We start from the raw sequence: 16,281 nt of genomic DNA, 5'->3' as shown, positions 1-16,281 counted from the left end.
GGGTATTATATGGCACTGTTCCTGGGTGTACTGTACATCACTATTACTGAGGGTACTGCCTGGCGCTATTCCTGGGGGTACTGTTCATTACTGTTACTGGGTGTATTGTATGTCACTGTTCCTGGGGGTAAAGTACATTACTGTCACTGGGCTACTGTTTAGCAGATAGGAAGCAACAAGCCAAAGGGTTATACAGGAGCCAAGTCAGGGCATAGCCAGGAGTCAGGACCAGGAGTAGCACTACAACTACCAGGCGTAGTATTGCAAGGGAAAAACTGGAGTGCAGTCAGGAGATAGGCAAAAGTCAGGACCAGGAGTAGAATACAATATCCAAGGGGCTAGGCTCGAGTGTAGTCAGCAACAAAGCCAAGGTCAGGATCAGGATCAATAGCAAAAACCAATAGTAATCACACACAAGACCAGTGTCGGGAAAGATGTACCTAAATTACTGGGCAAAGCATGGCAGCATGGCAGCATGACTCCCCTTTAACTACCAGTTTGAGCCTGAGATCACATTTAGGTGCTGGTTTCACTGGTATATCCAGAGCAGGAGGCTGCAGCCTGCCGGGGAAGAGGATAGACAGGGCAGGGGGAGAAGAAGCGTGCTTGTATACGGCTATTAAGTCTCTAAATATTGATAGTATCATCTACATACAATATATAACTCCACTTATGGATTAAATATACAAATGACAGCCCCCGTACTTACTCCTATAGTCTCTATATCAGCGCGTAGCCTCCTCTGTGCCTGCCCGGTAATAGCCACAACTCACATTAATAACATCATTATTATTTCCATAAAAACCAAGTGCAGGGTAGAAACATCCGCACACAATACATGTAATTTAGTGAAGATTAGGCCTTTAATTGTATCCTTCCCCTTCATCTCAGAGTCTATAGACACTCCGACCCCTCTTTGTCTCCCATTATTTGCTGACAAATCCCTGTTTTGTGAAGATTAAAACACCTAAAAAGTACAAGCTCAGTCTCTTGAGGCGTTTGTCATGAACATCCAAATAACAAAGCCGGCCGTCATCGATACAAAGAAGCATTTGTGTCGGTGACTAATGAAGAAATCCTGGAAACTGCCGAGTCGTCTTCTTGTCTCCTGTGCAGATGTCATCATTGTGGTCAAAAGTCCAGGGTCAGTTGTGGAACCAAAGCCACCGGGCGATGTGCACCAACCCTGAATATTAGATGGTGCTGCTCAAAATATCTTTTTTAAGGAAAATACAGCAAAAGGCCCTTTGTTTGCCATTTTTATGTACTATTCTGAATAACTTCAATAATGGGGGGGTCTAGGGTGGTGAAGGGGTTAATAGAAACATTTATGTTTAGGCCAGGGAAAAGGTTAACAGTTACATACCTGACTGATTAGGGTGGTGAAGGGGTTAATGGGCTTTGCAGGGCTAGAATACAGGCATGTCAGCTTACCCAGTTTTAAAGGGACTCACCATTTTTTAAGCCACCCTCATTGAGTCACCTGGCGATCTCTAGTTTTCACCCAGACACCAGGGAGGAGGGCAAACATTTAGGTACAGGAAGAGCACTAGAATACCAAATGCTCTAGGGCAGTGAAAGGGTTAAAAGTAACATCCTTGGAGGTATAGGGCAGTAAAGGGGATAATGGTAATACTCCTGATGGTCTAGGACAGTGACAGGGTTAAAAGTTTGATCCAGGTTGTTTAGGGCAAGGAAGGAGTTAATGATTACGTCTCTGGTAATCCACAGTGGTGAAGGAGTTAAGACCTAAATCCCTGGAGGTCTTGGACAGTGAAAGGGTTAAAGGTTGGACCAGATTGTGTAGGGCAGTGAAGAAGTTAATGATAACATCCCTGGTTGTGTAGAGTTATGAAGGGGTTAACAACTGAATCCTTGGGGGTCTAGGACATTGAAAGGTTTGAAGCTCCGACCAGGATGTTTAGGGCAGTGAAGGAGTTAATGATTACATGCCTGGTAGTGTACAGTTATGAAGGGGTTAAAAGTAACATCCTTGGAGGTATAGGACAGTAAAGGGGATAATGGTAATACTCCTGATGGTCTAGGACAGTGACAGGGTTAAAAGTTTGATCCAAGTTGTTTAGGGCAAGGAAGGAGTTAATGATTACGTCTCTGGTAGTCCACAGTGGTAAAGGGGTTAAGACCTAAATCCCTGGAGGTCTTGGACAGTGAAAGGGTTAAAGGTTGGACCAGATTGTGTAGGGCAGTGAAGAAGCTAATGATAGCATCCCTGGTTGTGTAGAGTTATGAAGGGGTTAACAACTAAATCCTTGGGGGTCTAGGACATTGAAAGGTTTGAAGCTCCCACCAGGATGTTTAGGGCAGTGAAGGAGTTAATGATTATGTCCCTGGTAGTGTACAGTTATGAAGGGGTTAACAATTAAATCTTTGGAGGTCTATGGCATTGAAAGGGTTAAAGCTCAGACCAGGTTGTTTAAAGCAGCGAAGGAGTTAATGATTACATCCCTGGTTGTGTAGAGTTGTGAAGGAGTTAACAATTAAATCCTTGGAGGTCTAGGACATTAAAAGGGTTAAAGCTCTGACCAGGTTGCAGTGAAGGAGTTAATGATTACGTCCCTGGTTGTGTAGAGTTGTGAAGGAGTTAACAATTAAATCCTTGGAGGTCTAGGACATTAAAAGGGTTAAAGCTCTGACCAGGTTGCAGTGAAGGAGTTAATGATTACGTCCCTGGTGGTCTAGGGTTGTGATGGGGACCATAATTAAATCCCTGGAGGTCAAGGTCATTTCAATCCCTGATTGTCTAGGAAAGTGAAAGGGTTAAAGGTTGAATCCCTGGTGGTCCGGGACAGGCTAGGGCTTTCTGATTGTCCCCTGTCCTGCTGTCAGGTGTCATCTGGAGCCGCCTAGCTAACTGAGGCGGAAGGTATTTGCCCAGTCTTTAACCTTAAACGGCTTGTAAATTTGCATTGTTATCTAGAGTTATATAAATTCTTCCAGTGTCAGTCTTCACTGTAGTTCTGGCATTCTATTCCATCATCTATGACTGCAATTTTTATGGGAGTAAAGTTTAAGACAATGTCTGGGCAGAGCCTCTTCTCTGTGTTGTCAGATGTCAGAGGTTTAGATGGGATTTGGCCAAACTGTGTTAAATATGTTCTCATAGAAAAAACAAAACATCTAATCTCCCATTCTGTTGGATGAGAGGATTAGCATTTTAATCTGAAATGAGACATGTGCGTTTAACCTTTGCTGCAGCTCACCGCACGTCGGCAATGGGGCGCCAAGACGTGTGCGAATGTGGCTCATCTGGGATCCATACCGAATGCATTATTCACATGGCTGGACATGGTCCGTATTGATCATATATAGGGGCATATCGCAGGGGCATACGAGGCAGTATATACACGTACAAAGTCTCTACCAGACAGAACAATCAGCTTCTTCCCAGCAGGAAATGGCGCACGTGCCGCCGAAGTATCCGGTGGAAAAGAAATAAAATAAAGTTACATCTTAGTTCACGCTGAGAATCCCTCGCCGCCGTCTTTGCTCGTAATGGGGGATTTTATTGTGTTGAATAATAATAAAGTACAATATGGAAGAGAAATTGTCAGGAAGTCAAAGAGAAGATCTTATCTGTAAATAATGCACGGATCAAACAGCAGCGCGTTTCGTTCCTTCCCCGGAATGAACAATGTCTATTCTAAATTATAGAGGAGGCAGAAATCAGCAAGAATGCTCAGCGCAGCGGATAACGCGGCTCAGTGCATCCCCCGCGCCGGACCAGAACCCACAAATGATAGACTTAAGGTAATGTCCACGGTAAAAGGGGTCGTGCGGATCAGACAAAATCTATGTGTGGTGGTGGAGGGGGGGGGTCCTAATTGTATTTAATAGTAGAGATCCAATACCCCCCCCCCCCCCACTGTGTTTTGGTCACTTGGCTGCAGCGATGGCACGCACGCCCCTCCATCCATATGACCACTGGCTTCAGCGGGCTCGTATAGACAATAGTATCATGCATTGCAAAGGTAACAGTACTAAACAATGCCCGCATAATACCGCCAAGTAGTACCTACACAGTAGTGGCATGAGTTGGTATCTCATAATGCCAACGTAACACGGCCATATATGACCTACACATTACTGCCGTGAAAAGATAATAGCACATGCCCCCACTCCCCGCATAATACTGCCATATAATACCTACACGACAGTGTCATTAATTGAAAACATAACAGCACCATACAGTGCCCACAGTAACTGTAGCATATATGCTCACATAATACTACCGTATAGTACCTACATAAAAGTGTTGTACATTTAAAAGATAACAGTACCATACAATGCCCACATAATACTGACATATACAGTGGCACCTACATTTTACTGCCATGTCATGGAAATATAACCATAGCATAAATCCCCATATAATACTGCCATATATTGTCATATTGAACATAAGAGTGCCATGCAGTGCCCACACATTTTTGTGTTGTATTTTAATTGCATGACAGTAATATGTATCCGAATTATGTGGGCACTGCATGGCACTCTTATGTTCAATATGACACTATATGGCAGTATTATATGGGGATTTATGCTGCACCTAATAATGTCACATAGTATCTACACAACAATTGACATAACAGTATCATATAGTGCCCCCACAATATTGTCATATAGTATGCATACAATAGTGTCCAGCATTTCAAGTTAATAGTGCCATATATTACCCGAATAATACTGCCATAGACATCACATAGATATTACCTCCATGCCATCAGAAGATAACAGTATAACACAGTACCTACATAAAACCGTCATATACTAGCTAAACACAGTGGTATCGTGTTGGAAAGGTCACTGTACCATAGAGTGTCTGCATAAAACTATCCTACGGTAGGTACACAGTAATGTCCAGTAATGAGCGGCAGGGGCAATATTCGAATTCGCGATATTTTGCAAATATTTGGGCGAATATTTGTCATATTTTCTTGATTCTGAAAATTGGCAATCGGAAAATTTGCGATAAAATTTGCAATTAGAATATTCGGGAATACGAATATATAGCACTATATTCGATATTTGCAATTATAATTCGTGATTCGAATATTCGCGCTCAACACCAGTAATGTCATGCATGCCAAAGATAACAGAACCATACAATACTATAACAGCAGCATATGTGCTCGCATAATACTACCAAGGAGTACCTACACAATTGTGTCTTGAATTGAAAAGATAACAGTATCATACAGTGCCCATATAATACCGCCATATAGTAGCCAGACAATAATGTCATGCACTGCAAAGGTAACAGTATTAAACAGTGCTCACATAATACTGCCACCCAGCTTAGAGAATACATATCCTCTGATGCCACCATTAGTGATAGTTGATTCTCTTTGGCGCTGATCTCTGCTCCCCAGGATGCCCGTCTCTGCCTTCTGGCATTCGGCCTGGCACAGTTCCTCTGCCTGTTGCTTCTGGGTCCTTCCCTGCAGAAGATGAAGGAACAAACCAGAAATGATAAATTCTCTGTTATAACTTCAGATTCTTCTCTGTGGGAGTCGCAAAGCTACAGATACTTAGTTAAAGCTCGGCTTCAGTTCCTCACCATTCTCAATATCTCTGCTTGCTGTCAGTTATATCCAGAGGCTAAAGACCTGCCCTGGTCATTACAAAGGCTCAGTTCACACCATGTCTGTGGTGCACAATCCGTTTATATGCCAAGAAAATCTCCACAGTACCCACAGACTTTAATGTGCCACCCCAATTCAGCCAATGATATGTTTTCAGCCTCGTAGAGTAAACAAGAACGCCCCCATTCACTGACAGCAAGCAGGGATCTGTATTCAGTAGGAAATCTATCATTTCTCCTTGAATGGGTCGCTCTGATCTCCCTGATACCATATGCTCTATTCATTGTACAGTATCCACTGTGCCAACCAAGTTTTGCACTACTGGGTGGGTGCCACGGCGCTCTGGGTAGCCATGCTCTACCCTTTCCACTGGAGCCCGGAGTGGGGAGTAGTCACTGGACCCCAGGAATGGTATGTACGTGGCACTATCCCTCGTACTGCCCTCCCCCGCCAGTCTTTACAGTAACCCCACTTTGCTCTAGACCACCAGGAACATTGACTACGGATGAGTGAATCAGTTCGAAATGAATCAAATTCGTTACACATTTCCCAAAAGATTGTAATTGTGGACTTTTGTGGTTTGACCCACGTGAATCATTTAAAATTGCAGCCACCATTCGACAGATTAGAAGACAGAGAATTCAACCAAATCAGACACAAAGCAAATTTAGAAAAATTCGCCCATCCAAATACTGACATTACACTGACATTTCACTGTCCTAGACCACCAGGTATCCTGACTTTAACCTGTTCACTTCCTTAGACCACCATGGATCCTTACCCTAATCCCCTTAGTGTCATAGACCGCCAGAGATCCTTACATTACCCCCCCCCACACACACTGCACTACAACACTAGGTACAATGACATTAACCCATTCACTGCCATATACCACTAGGTGTCCTTACATTACCCCCTCACTGTCCTAGACCACCAGGAATACTGCCAGCCCCTTCACTGCCCTACACCACTAGGTACAATGACATTAACCCATTCACTGCCAAATACCACTAGGTGTCCTTACATTACCCCCTCACTGTCCTAGACCACCAGGAATACTGCCAGCCCCTTCACTGCCCTACACCACTAGGTACAATGACATTAACCCATTCACTGCCATATACCACTAGGTGTCCTTACATTACCCCCTCACTGTCCTAGACCACCAGGAATACTGCCAGCCCCTTCACTGCCCTACACCACTAGGTACAATGACATTATCCTATTCACTGCCATAGACCACTAGGGGTCCTTACATTACCCCCTCACTGTCCTAGACCACCAGGAATACTGCCAGCCCCTTCACTGCCCTACACCACTAGGTACAGTGACATTAACCCATTCACTGCCATATACCACTAGGGGTCCTTACATTACCCCCTCACTGTCCTAGACCACCAGGAATACTGCCAGCCCCTTCACTGCCCTACACCACTAGGTACAATGACATTAACCCATTCACTGCCATAGACCACTAGGGGTCCTTACATTACCCCCTCACTGTCCTAGACCACCAGGAATACTGCCAGCCCCTTCACTGCCCTACACCACTAGGTACAATGACATTAACCCATTCACTGCCATATACCACTAGGGGTCCTTACATTACCCCCTCACTGTCCTAGACCACCAGGAATACTGCCAGCCCCTTCACTGCCCTACACCACTAGGTACAATGACATTAACCCATTCACTGCCATATACCACTAGGTGTCCTTACATTACCCCCTCACTGTCCTAGACCACCAGGAATATTGCCAGCCCCTTCACTGCCCTACACCACTAGGTACAATGACATTAACCCATTCACTGCCATATACCACTAGGGGTCCTTACATTACCCCCTCACTGTCCTAGACCACCAGGAATACTGCCAGCCCCTTCACTGCCCTACACCACTAGGTACAATGACATTAACCCTTTTTCTGCCCTAGACCAAAAGGTACACTTACATTAAGCCATTCACTGCCGTAGACCACTCCTTAGTGTTATAGGTGACCAGGGATCCTTATAGTAAACCCCTCACTGCCCTAAACCACTAGGAATACTGACATTAGCCCCCTCACTGCCCGAGACCACAAGGTATTCTGACATTAACTCTGCCATTGACCACCAGGTATACTGATGTTAACCCATTAACACAAGACCATCAGGGATACATACATTAATCTCCTTAGTGCCATAGACCATCAGAAATACTTACATTAAGGCTACATGCACACAACCGTATGTGTTTTGCCATCTGCAATTTGCGGATCCGTAAAAAAAAAAAAAAAGACAACATTCGTATGCCATACGTTTTTATCTGCGGATCCATTGTAACAATGCCTAAAACGGACAAGAATAGGACATGTTCCAATTTTTTTGCGGGGCTACGGAACGAACATACTGATGCGGACGGCACACGGTGTGCTGTCCACATTTTTTGGGGACCCATTGAAATGAAAGGGTCCGCATAAAAAAACGGAAAGGACACGGAAACAAAATACGTTTGTGTGCATGTAGCCTAACCCTCTCACTGTTCACAACCACTAGGTGTACTGGCATTAACCCCTTTGCTGCCCTAGACCACCAGGGATTCTGATATTAAATATTTTACTAATCTAGATTACTAGGGATGCCGACACTAACACGTTTACTGCCAGGTATACGGACATTGATCCCTTCATTGAGCTACAACCAGGAATACAGGCTGCCCAAGCAGAATTTTTGTGGCGGGGTCCACAAGTCTTTAGCTACATCCCTGACCACATGTGGCTCAACCACAATGGGTTAATTAGAATCTCTTGAGAGACTTTAACCCATCAAAAACCTTGCTTCGTCCTTACGAAACGCCCGTTGAGTCCCTGGTCTGACTAGCTAATGACGCCCTTCACTTTGCCCTATATTTAATACGCTAAAAGGTTATAAATGACGATAAAAAAAATGATCTACGGTTTTGGATAAATGGGATTGTAGGACATTAGCCGCCGCTCTTGAGCAGACGTCCCTGTGACCTCTGAAGAAGACTGGAATACAGACAGACGCTCTCGCCCTCCAAATGTTTGACATTGTGAATTATTTTATTCAGATGCAACATGCAGCTAATGCGGTGCCGCGTCGAGACCTGAGAGCCTTCAAAGACACGGAACAAAGGGAACCATCGCTGCCGCAGCCTGCCCGGGGATTTGAGACTTTTAGGCACTTTGCTGTGCGTTGCTGAACTACAAAGCCACCAGCTATTCAAAGGGACATCATCGTTAATGTTGAGGCGGAGACCGCCATTCTGGTGACCTAGATTTCCTCAGCATAACATTTACATAAAAAAAAAATAATCTCCATTTTGCAATTTTTTGAAGATAAAAAGTTGTTCTAAAATGTTTGTGACACCCAGAGCCTTAACTCGGTGTCATATGTGATCCTGTGCTCCTGAAAAGTTACTAAGGCTCGGGCACATGGCCGTAGCCATTTTTGTGGTCTGCAAATTGCTGATCCACCAAACACGGATACCGGCTGTGTGCGTCCCACAGAACGTCTGCCCCATAAAAGAACAGTCCTACCCTTGTCCGTAATGTGGACAAGAATAGGACATGTTCTATATTTTTGTGGATGTCACGGAATGGACACGCTGATGCGGAAAAGACACAGTGTGCTGCAGGTTTGGACTGGCCCACAGGGATACAAGTATACTCCAGAGCTGCACTCACTATTCTGCTGGTGGAATCACTGTGTGCATACATTGCATTACTTCTCCTGTACTGATCCTGAGTTACATCCTGTATTATACTCCAGAGCTGCACTCACTATTCTGCTGGTGCAGTCACTGTGTACATACATTACTTATCCTGTACTGATCCTGAGTTACATCCTGTATAATACTCCAGAGCTGCACTCACTATTCTTTTGGTGGAGTCACTGTGTACATACATTACTTACCCTGTACTGATCCTGAGTTACATCCTGTATTATACTCCAGAGCTGCACTCACTATTCTGCTGGTGCAGTCACTGTGTACATACATTACTTATCCTGTACTGATCCTGAGTTACATCCTGTATTATACTCCAGAGCTGCACTCACTATTCTGCTGGTGCAGTCACTGTGTACATACATTACTTATCCTGTACTGATCCTGAGTTACATCCTGTATTATACTCCAGAGCTGCACTCACTATTCTGCTGGTGCAGTCACTGTGTACATACATTACATTACTTATCCTGTACTGATCCTGAGTTACATCCTGTATTATACTCCAGAGCTGCACTCACTATTCTGCTGGTGCAGTCACTGTGTACATACATTACTTATCCTGTACTGATCCTGAGTTACATCCTGTATTATACTCCAGAGCTGCACTCACTATTCTGCTGGTGCAGTCACTGTGTACATACATTACTTATCCTGTACTGATCCTGAGTTACATCCTGTATTATACTCCAGAGCTGCACTCACTATTCTGCTGGTGGAGTCACTGTGTACATACATTACATTACAAGGAATTCTGTTCACCCTATGGAGGACGACACTCACATGTATGAAGTGCTCAGAGAAACCTTCTCTCTGTGTATTAGACGTGAGGAACCTTAGAGACGTCTAATATAGGTCAAACTGTGTAATAAATCTCTGGTGGATCTTAGACGACATACAAATGATGCGGCGTCTGGCACAACGCAGGACTGGCAGGTGGCCAGGGCAATGACGGTGCCAGTCTGCATCACAAGACGGATCTAAGAATAACACTGTGGGGAGGAAAGTCTGTGCAGATGTTGTGTTACTCTCTCAAAAGTAGCAGCCCTCTGGTTGTCAGATGAAGCCCAGTCCTGAGTTGTCAGATGTAGTAATGCCTGAAGTTTTAGATGTAGCAGAAGCTAAATTATTATGTGTGACGTCAAGCGGGGTACAGTTTGAGTTGTCAGATAAAGCAGAGCTTGGTTGTTATGTGTACTACTGCGTGGGTTGTCAGAAACAGCAGAGAAGTTGTAAGATGCAGGTTGTCAGTAGAGATTAAGGAGGACATTTACTAAGACCGGCGATTTAGACGCCTGACGCACTTAAGTTATGTAGAGGCGCTGGCCGTGCAACATGCTTAAATCTACTCAGGTTGTCAGGTGAAGAAGATCTTAATTTTTCAGATGCAGTAGCATAAGTGGGGCTGTCAGATGTGCAGCGGATCGGGCCCCAGGGGCAGTATGTGAGTGCTACGCTGGGCCGGCGTGCAGTGATGGGGAAGACAGCACTAAATCCTCCAGGGCACTCTCTATTACAGGGAACACCAGCCGGATGGAAGTTCAGGTGCCCTTGATGGTATAGGTGTTTAAGGTGCTTTGGTGGCTGGGCCCCTGTGTTCGTGACGCCAGCACTGTAAGGTGCAAATGTTGAGAGTAGTAGAAAGGATGAGGAGTCAGTTGTAAAACAGTTGAACATTTACTGAATCAATGGGCTCAGGGCAGTTGTTACAGTTCATATATATATCAAAGGTAATATTCCAGATGTTACTTTAGCTGGAATTAATTAATACAGGTCTGGCAATTGTCAGTTGAGGAGTTCTCTTAATACTTTGACTTTAACAGGCAGAATGACAATTCTTGCTTAAAGGGGTATTCCCATCTCAGACAATGGGAGCATATCGCTAGGATATGCTCCCATTGTCTGATAGGTGCGGGTCCCCTAACCAGCATCTACAACGAGAACGGAGCGGGGAGAGCTGTGGCTGGAGGACCCCAGGGTCCGTCCACCACCAAGCTCTGCTCCCATAGAAGTGAATGGGAGCGCACCACACACGCGCGGCCCCTGCTTTCATTCATTTCTATGGGGCCGACGGAAAAAGCAGAGCCAGCGCTCGGCTATTTTCGGCTGCCCTTAGAAATGAATGGAGGGTGGCTGCGCATGCACAGTGCGCCCTCCGTTCATTTCCCCGTTCCGTTCTCATTGTAGGTGCGGGTTCCAGCGGTGGCACCCGCACCTATCAGACAATGGGGCATATCCTAGCTGAGATGGGACAACCCCTTTAAGTAGTTTTGCACTAAGTCCACTTTCTAGCACTCAGGTACTGAATATGTTTTATCTTGAGCAATCCAATAAGGGCGTTCTCCCTCGTGGCAGGCAAACTCTCTGCTACATTATTTGATGCAGGATGCTCTCCTGAAATATTCACATTCACTAGGTTCCCAGAAGGCATTTAGTGAAAAAGGACAATTCTGCGCACTAATTATCCATTTGTGTCCAGGCAGCTTTAAGTTCCTCCTGGTCACTGGTGCTGGTGAAGTCCCTTGGCTAGACTCAGCTCTTATCCTTACTAGACCTGCTTTATATTCAGACGGAGACTTACTGTCTTGTGCTGGGCTGCTGTGACTCCTTGGTCTGTCATCTCCAGGCTTGATCAGGACCCAGAGGAAAGAAAGGCAGCTACATTGTGGTACTTGCCTGTTCTCCTCCTCCATTAACTTCCTTCTTTCTCCTCTCTCTCTCCACCTAACGACTTCACTTCCTGTTCTAGCACACCCCAAGCTATATATAGTGTGTGGCACCAGCACCACCTAGGGGCGAATAGATGTAATGACAATGCCAGCCTGATACTAGGAGATACAATACATTTGTCATATGAAATAGAACTGGGGTTGTCACATCCAATACTGCTTTGGTTGTCAGACGAAGCAGAACTTGGGTTCTCAGATGTAGTGGTGCTGAAGCTGTCATATGAAACAGAGCTGGGGTTGTCACATCCAATACTGCTTTGGTTGTCAGATGAAGCAGAACTTGGGTTCTCAGATGTAGTGGTGCTGAAGCTGTCATATGAAACAGAGCTGGGGTTGTCACATCTAGTAGAGCTTGGCTTGTCAAATGAGGGAGAGATTGGATTCTCAGATCTATTAGTGTTGTCAGATGAAGCAGAACCGGAGTTGTCAGATGTAGTATTACTCAGGTAGTCAAATGTATCAGAAATCCGCCAGTCAGCATGCTTTTTTCCTCCTGCATGACAAACCTGTCTAGCTATACAGCCCTAAGGAAGGTGGGAGTTTTAGGATTCGGGATGGTCATCCCCATGGGAGGTGTACCGGCAGCCATGTTTATTGCCACCCAACTTTCCCAGGAACAGATACAAAAGCACAACAGGTGAACGCAATGATCAATAATTGAACTTGACTTTATTTTAGTAGCGAATAGTCTCCGACTTAGAAGCTAATAATGATCTGCAAACCATAGGACGCTCAGCTCTGCTACATCTGCACTGCTGAGGCGCCGCTATCAGGAGCGAGATAGACAGCTGGGTATTTCATTATTTACCAGCCTAGTCCTACAGGGGTTCACACTGTCTGATGGGTGTGAAGTACTCACCGGGGAATCTCATTATAAGGCTCCACTGCTGAGTCACAAGGACGTTATTGCAGGTAGCAGAGATGAGGCGTCTCACCGCGGCTCTTCCCGGTTCACACTATTACTATTCAGGCTACAGGAGTGATTAATTCCATTGACTGTACCTGTTAGTCCATGCAGAACAGTCCGCTCCGGATACTCGCTACCTGTGCGCTCAACTTGTTCTCATGATTAAATTAAAAGACTTGCTCCAGGGATGTTCAGTCCCCGTCCATTCTGCTGCCTGATGGCGCCATTCAGATGGAACTTCCTCCTTACCTTCCAGAAACTGAAATAACTATTTCCGAGAAATATGTGAGCAACTGGGAATATATACTGTACGTATATATGTGGCCGAGTCCCGTTATTCGGACCACTTCCAACTTTCGAGGTTGGCAGCTCATAGCTCATGAAGGAAGTCATCCGTGCTGAGCTGGCTCGGTGGGTATATAAGGTGTTCTGAGCTGGCTCGGTGGGTATATAAGGTGTGCTGAGCAGGCTCAGGGGGTATATAAGGTGTGCTGAGCTGGCTCGGTGGGTATATAAGGTGTGCTGAGCTGGCTTGGTGGGTATATAAGGTGTGCTGAGCTGGCTCAGTGGGTATATAAGGTGTGCAGAGCAGGCTCGGTGAGTATATAAGGTGTGCTGAGCAGGCTCAGGGGGGATATAAGGTGTGCTGAGCTGGCTCAGTGGGTATATAAGGTGTGCAGAGCAGGCTCGGTGGGTATATAAGGTGTGCAGAGCAGGCTCAGGGGGTATATAAGGTGTTCTGTGCTGGCTCATGGGTATATAAGGTGTGCTGAGCTGGCTCGGTGGGTATATAAGGTGTTCTGAGCTGGCTCGGTGGGTATATAAGGTGTGCTGTGCTGGATCAGTGAGTATATAAGGTGTGCTGAGCTGGATCGGTGGGTATATAAGGTGTGCTGTGCTGGATCAGTGAGTATATAAGGTGTGCTGAGCTGGCTCGGTGGGTATATAAGGTGTGCTGAGCTGGATCGTGGGTATATAAGGTGTGCTGTGCTGGATCAGTGAGTATATAAGGTGTGCTGAGCTGGATCGGTGGGTATATAAGGTGTGCTGAGCTGGATCGGTGGGTATATAAGGTGTGCAGAGCAGGCTCAGGGGTATATAAGGTGTTTTGAGCTGGCTCGTGGGTATATAAGGTGTGCTGTGCTGGATCAGTGAGTATATAAGGTGTGCTGAGCTGGATCGGTGGGTATATAAGGTGTGCTGAGCTATCTCAGTGGATATATAAGGTGTGCTGAGCTGGATCGGTGGGTATATACGGTGTGCTGAGCTGGCTCGGTGGGTATATAAGGTGTGCTGTGCTGGATCAGTGAGTATATAAGGTGTGCTGAGCTGGATCGGTGGGTATATAAGGTGTGCTGAGCTATCTCAGTGGATATATAAGGTGTGCTGAGCTGGATCGGTGGGTATATACGGTGTGCTGAGCTGGATCGGTGGGTATATAAGGTGTGCTGAGCTATCTCAGTGGATATATAAGGTGTGCTGAGCTGGATCGGTGGGTATATACGGTGTGCTGAGCTGGATCGGTGGGTATATAAGGTGTGCTGAGCTGGATCGGTGGGTATATAAGGTGTGCTGAGCTGGATCGGTGGGTATATAAGGTGTGCTGAGCTGGATCGGTGGGTATATAAGGTGAGTAATAGGCTGTCTGCACATACTGTATATCTCTCGTCGCTGTCACAGTTCCAGGAAGGGATGATTATTGGCTTTCAGGCCCCGGGTGTCGGTATTTCTGAACCTGCGCAGTGTGAACTGTTCTCTGCTGCTGTGGTGAAAGTGTCTGGTGAGTTGACAAATGGCACCATTGTGACGTGGAGACTTCAGAACACCACGTGATGTGAGAGGTGAACGTCGGTTATTAAGGTGCGCAGGGGTGGACTGACACCCTACAGTGGAGCAGCTCACCGCCAAAATGACCAGGGGCCACCAGACGTGTGTAACACAACAGTTCAGTGAACCCTACTGGGTTTGGGACTCCGGAGCAAACGGACGGTTTGAAAACGAAGCTGCATCGTCAGAAAAGGCTTCAGTTTTCGTGGCAGTATCAGAATTGGACCTCCACTGATTGGTAAAGGGTTGTCTTCTCTGATGAGTCACGTTTTCTGCTTCATGGAATGGATGGATGTTGGCGTGTCAGGAGAGAAACATCTGAGAGGGAACGCCCCGCAACCATTGCTGGAAGAACACACGCTGTTGGGGGCAACGTTAAGGTCTTTGTGGCATTCTCTGGGCCACTTATCCATGTGGAAGACAGTCTAAGCCAGGCATGCTCAACCTGCGGCCCTCCAGCTGTTGCAAAACTACAACTCCCAGCATTCCCAAACAGCTTACATATCAGCCTACAGCAGGGCATTGTGGGAGTTGTAGTTTTACAACAGCTGGAGGGCAGGAGGTTGAGCATGCCTGGTTTTAGCCGATTTTGGCATGAATCCATCCTTGCGGATCACGTGCACCCATACTTGCTGACTGTCCAGGGGCGGATTAAGTGCATGATAGGCCCAACTTGGGCCCCTCCCTCCATTTTAGTTTAGGGTTTTTTTGTATAAAGTGGCTGCGGTGCTTCATGAGCGCCACAGTCTCTTCCTAGGCCATATGACATCTTCAGACTAAAAAAAATACCCCAAATTACCCCAAATTGGGTCCTAAACTGAAAAATTTGGTCGCCAAATTTAAAATATATAGAATTGTAATAAAAAAGACATGGAGGAGAATACAGCACCACATACCTCTTACATCCAGTGACATCTCCTGTCATGTAGACCTTCTCTTTCCTCTTCTCCTCCATTTGACCCAGACCGCCATGACAAATTCTTTCAGCCACATCTCGTCTCTACAGTTTGTAACACAGACACGTTAGATTTTAAAAATTTTCCATCGACCTCCCCATCCTGGTGTCCCCACAGTGTCATCCTGCTGCCACCCCCAATACTGTGCCCGTTAGCTTTAGTTCAGGGGTCTATGGGCTCCCGTGCCCTGCCGCAGTATGTGGGTGTTCGGGTCGGCGTTGGGCTGCCGACCCGAACATCCCTATTGTAATCCGCCACTGTGACTGTCTTCCCTTGGGCTGATGGGATCTTCAAGCAAGACATGGTGACATGTCACACTGCTATAAATGTCCGACATTGGTTGGAAGAACATGATCAAGACTTCCAAGTACTTCCCTGACCCTCTAATTCCCAGGACTTGAACCCAATTGAGTATCTGTGGGACCACATCGATGGCCGTGTTCGCTCTATGGCTCCTCCACCACGCACCCTCCAGCCTCTGCAGTCAGCATGGCTCCAGATACCTGGACAACCGACCAGTACCAGTCCCTCC

At 46.0% G+C, this 16,281-nt stretch overlaps 1 protein-coding gene across 1 annotated transcript in view; it reads left to right on the top strand.

Annotated features, from left to right (window-relative positions):
• The first annotated feature begins 3,684 nt into the window (after positions 1–3,684).
• Positions 3,685–16,281, top strand: part of THSD7B (thrombospondin type 1 domain containing 7B) — a 594,761-nt gene continuing 582,164 nt past the window's right edge. The window contains 1 exon segment of the mRNA XM_040440450.1: positions 3,685–3,768. Coding sequence (XP_040296384.1) covers positions 3,755–3,768 — 14 coding nt within the window. The 5' untranslated portion in view covers positions 3,685–3,754.

This window comes from Bufo bufo, chromosome 7 (genome assembly GCF_905171765.1).
Source record: "Bufo bufo chromosome 7, aBufBuf1.1, whole genome shotgun sequence".
Taxonomy (NCBI): Eukaryota; Metazoa; Chordata; class Amphibia; order Anura; family Bufonidae; genus Bufo; species Bufo bufo.
Note: the sequence above shows the minus strand (reverse complement) of the source record. Positions and strands in the feature narration are given on the sequence as shown.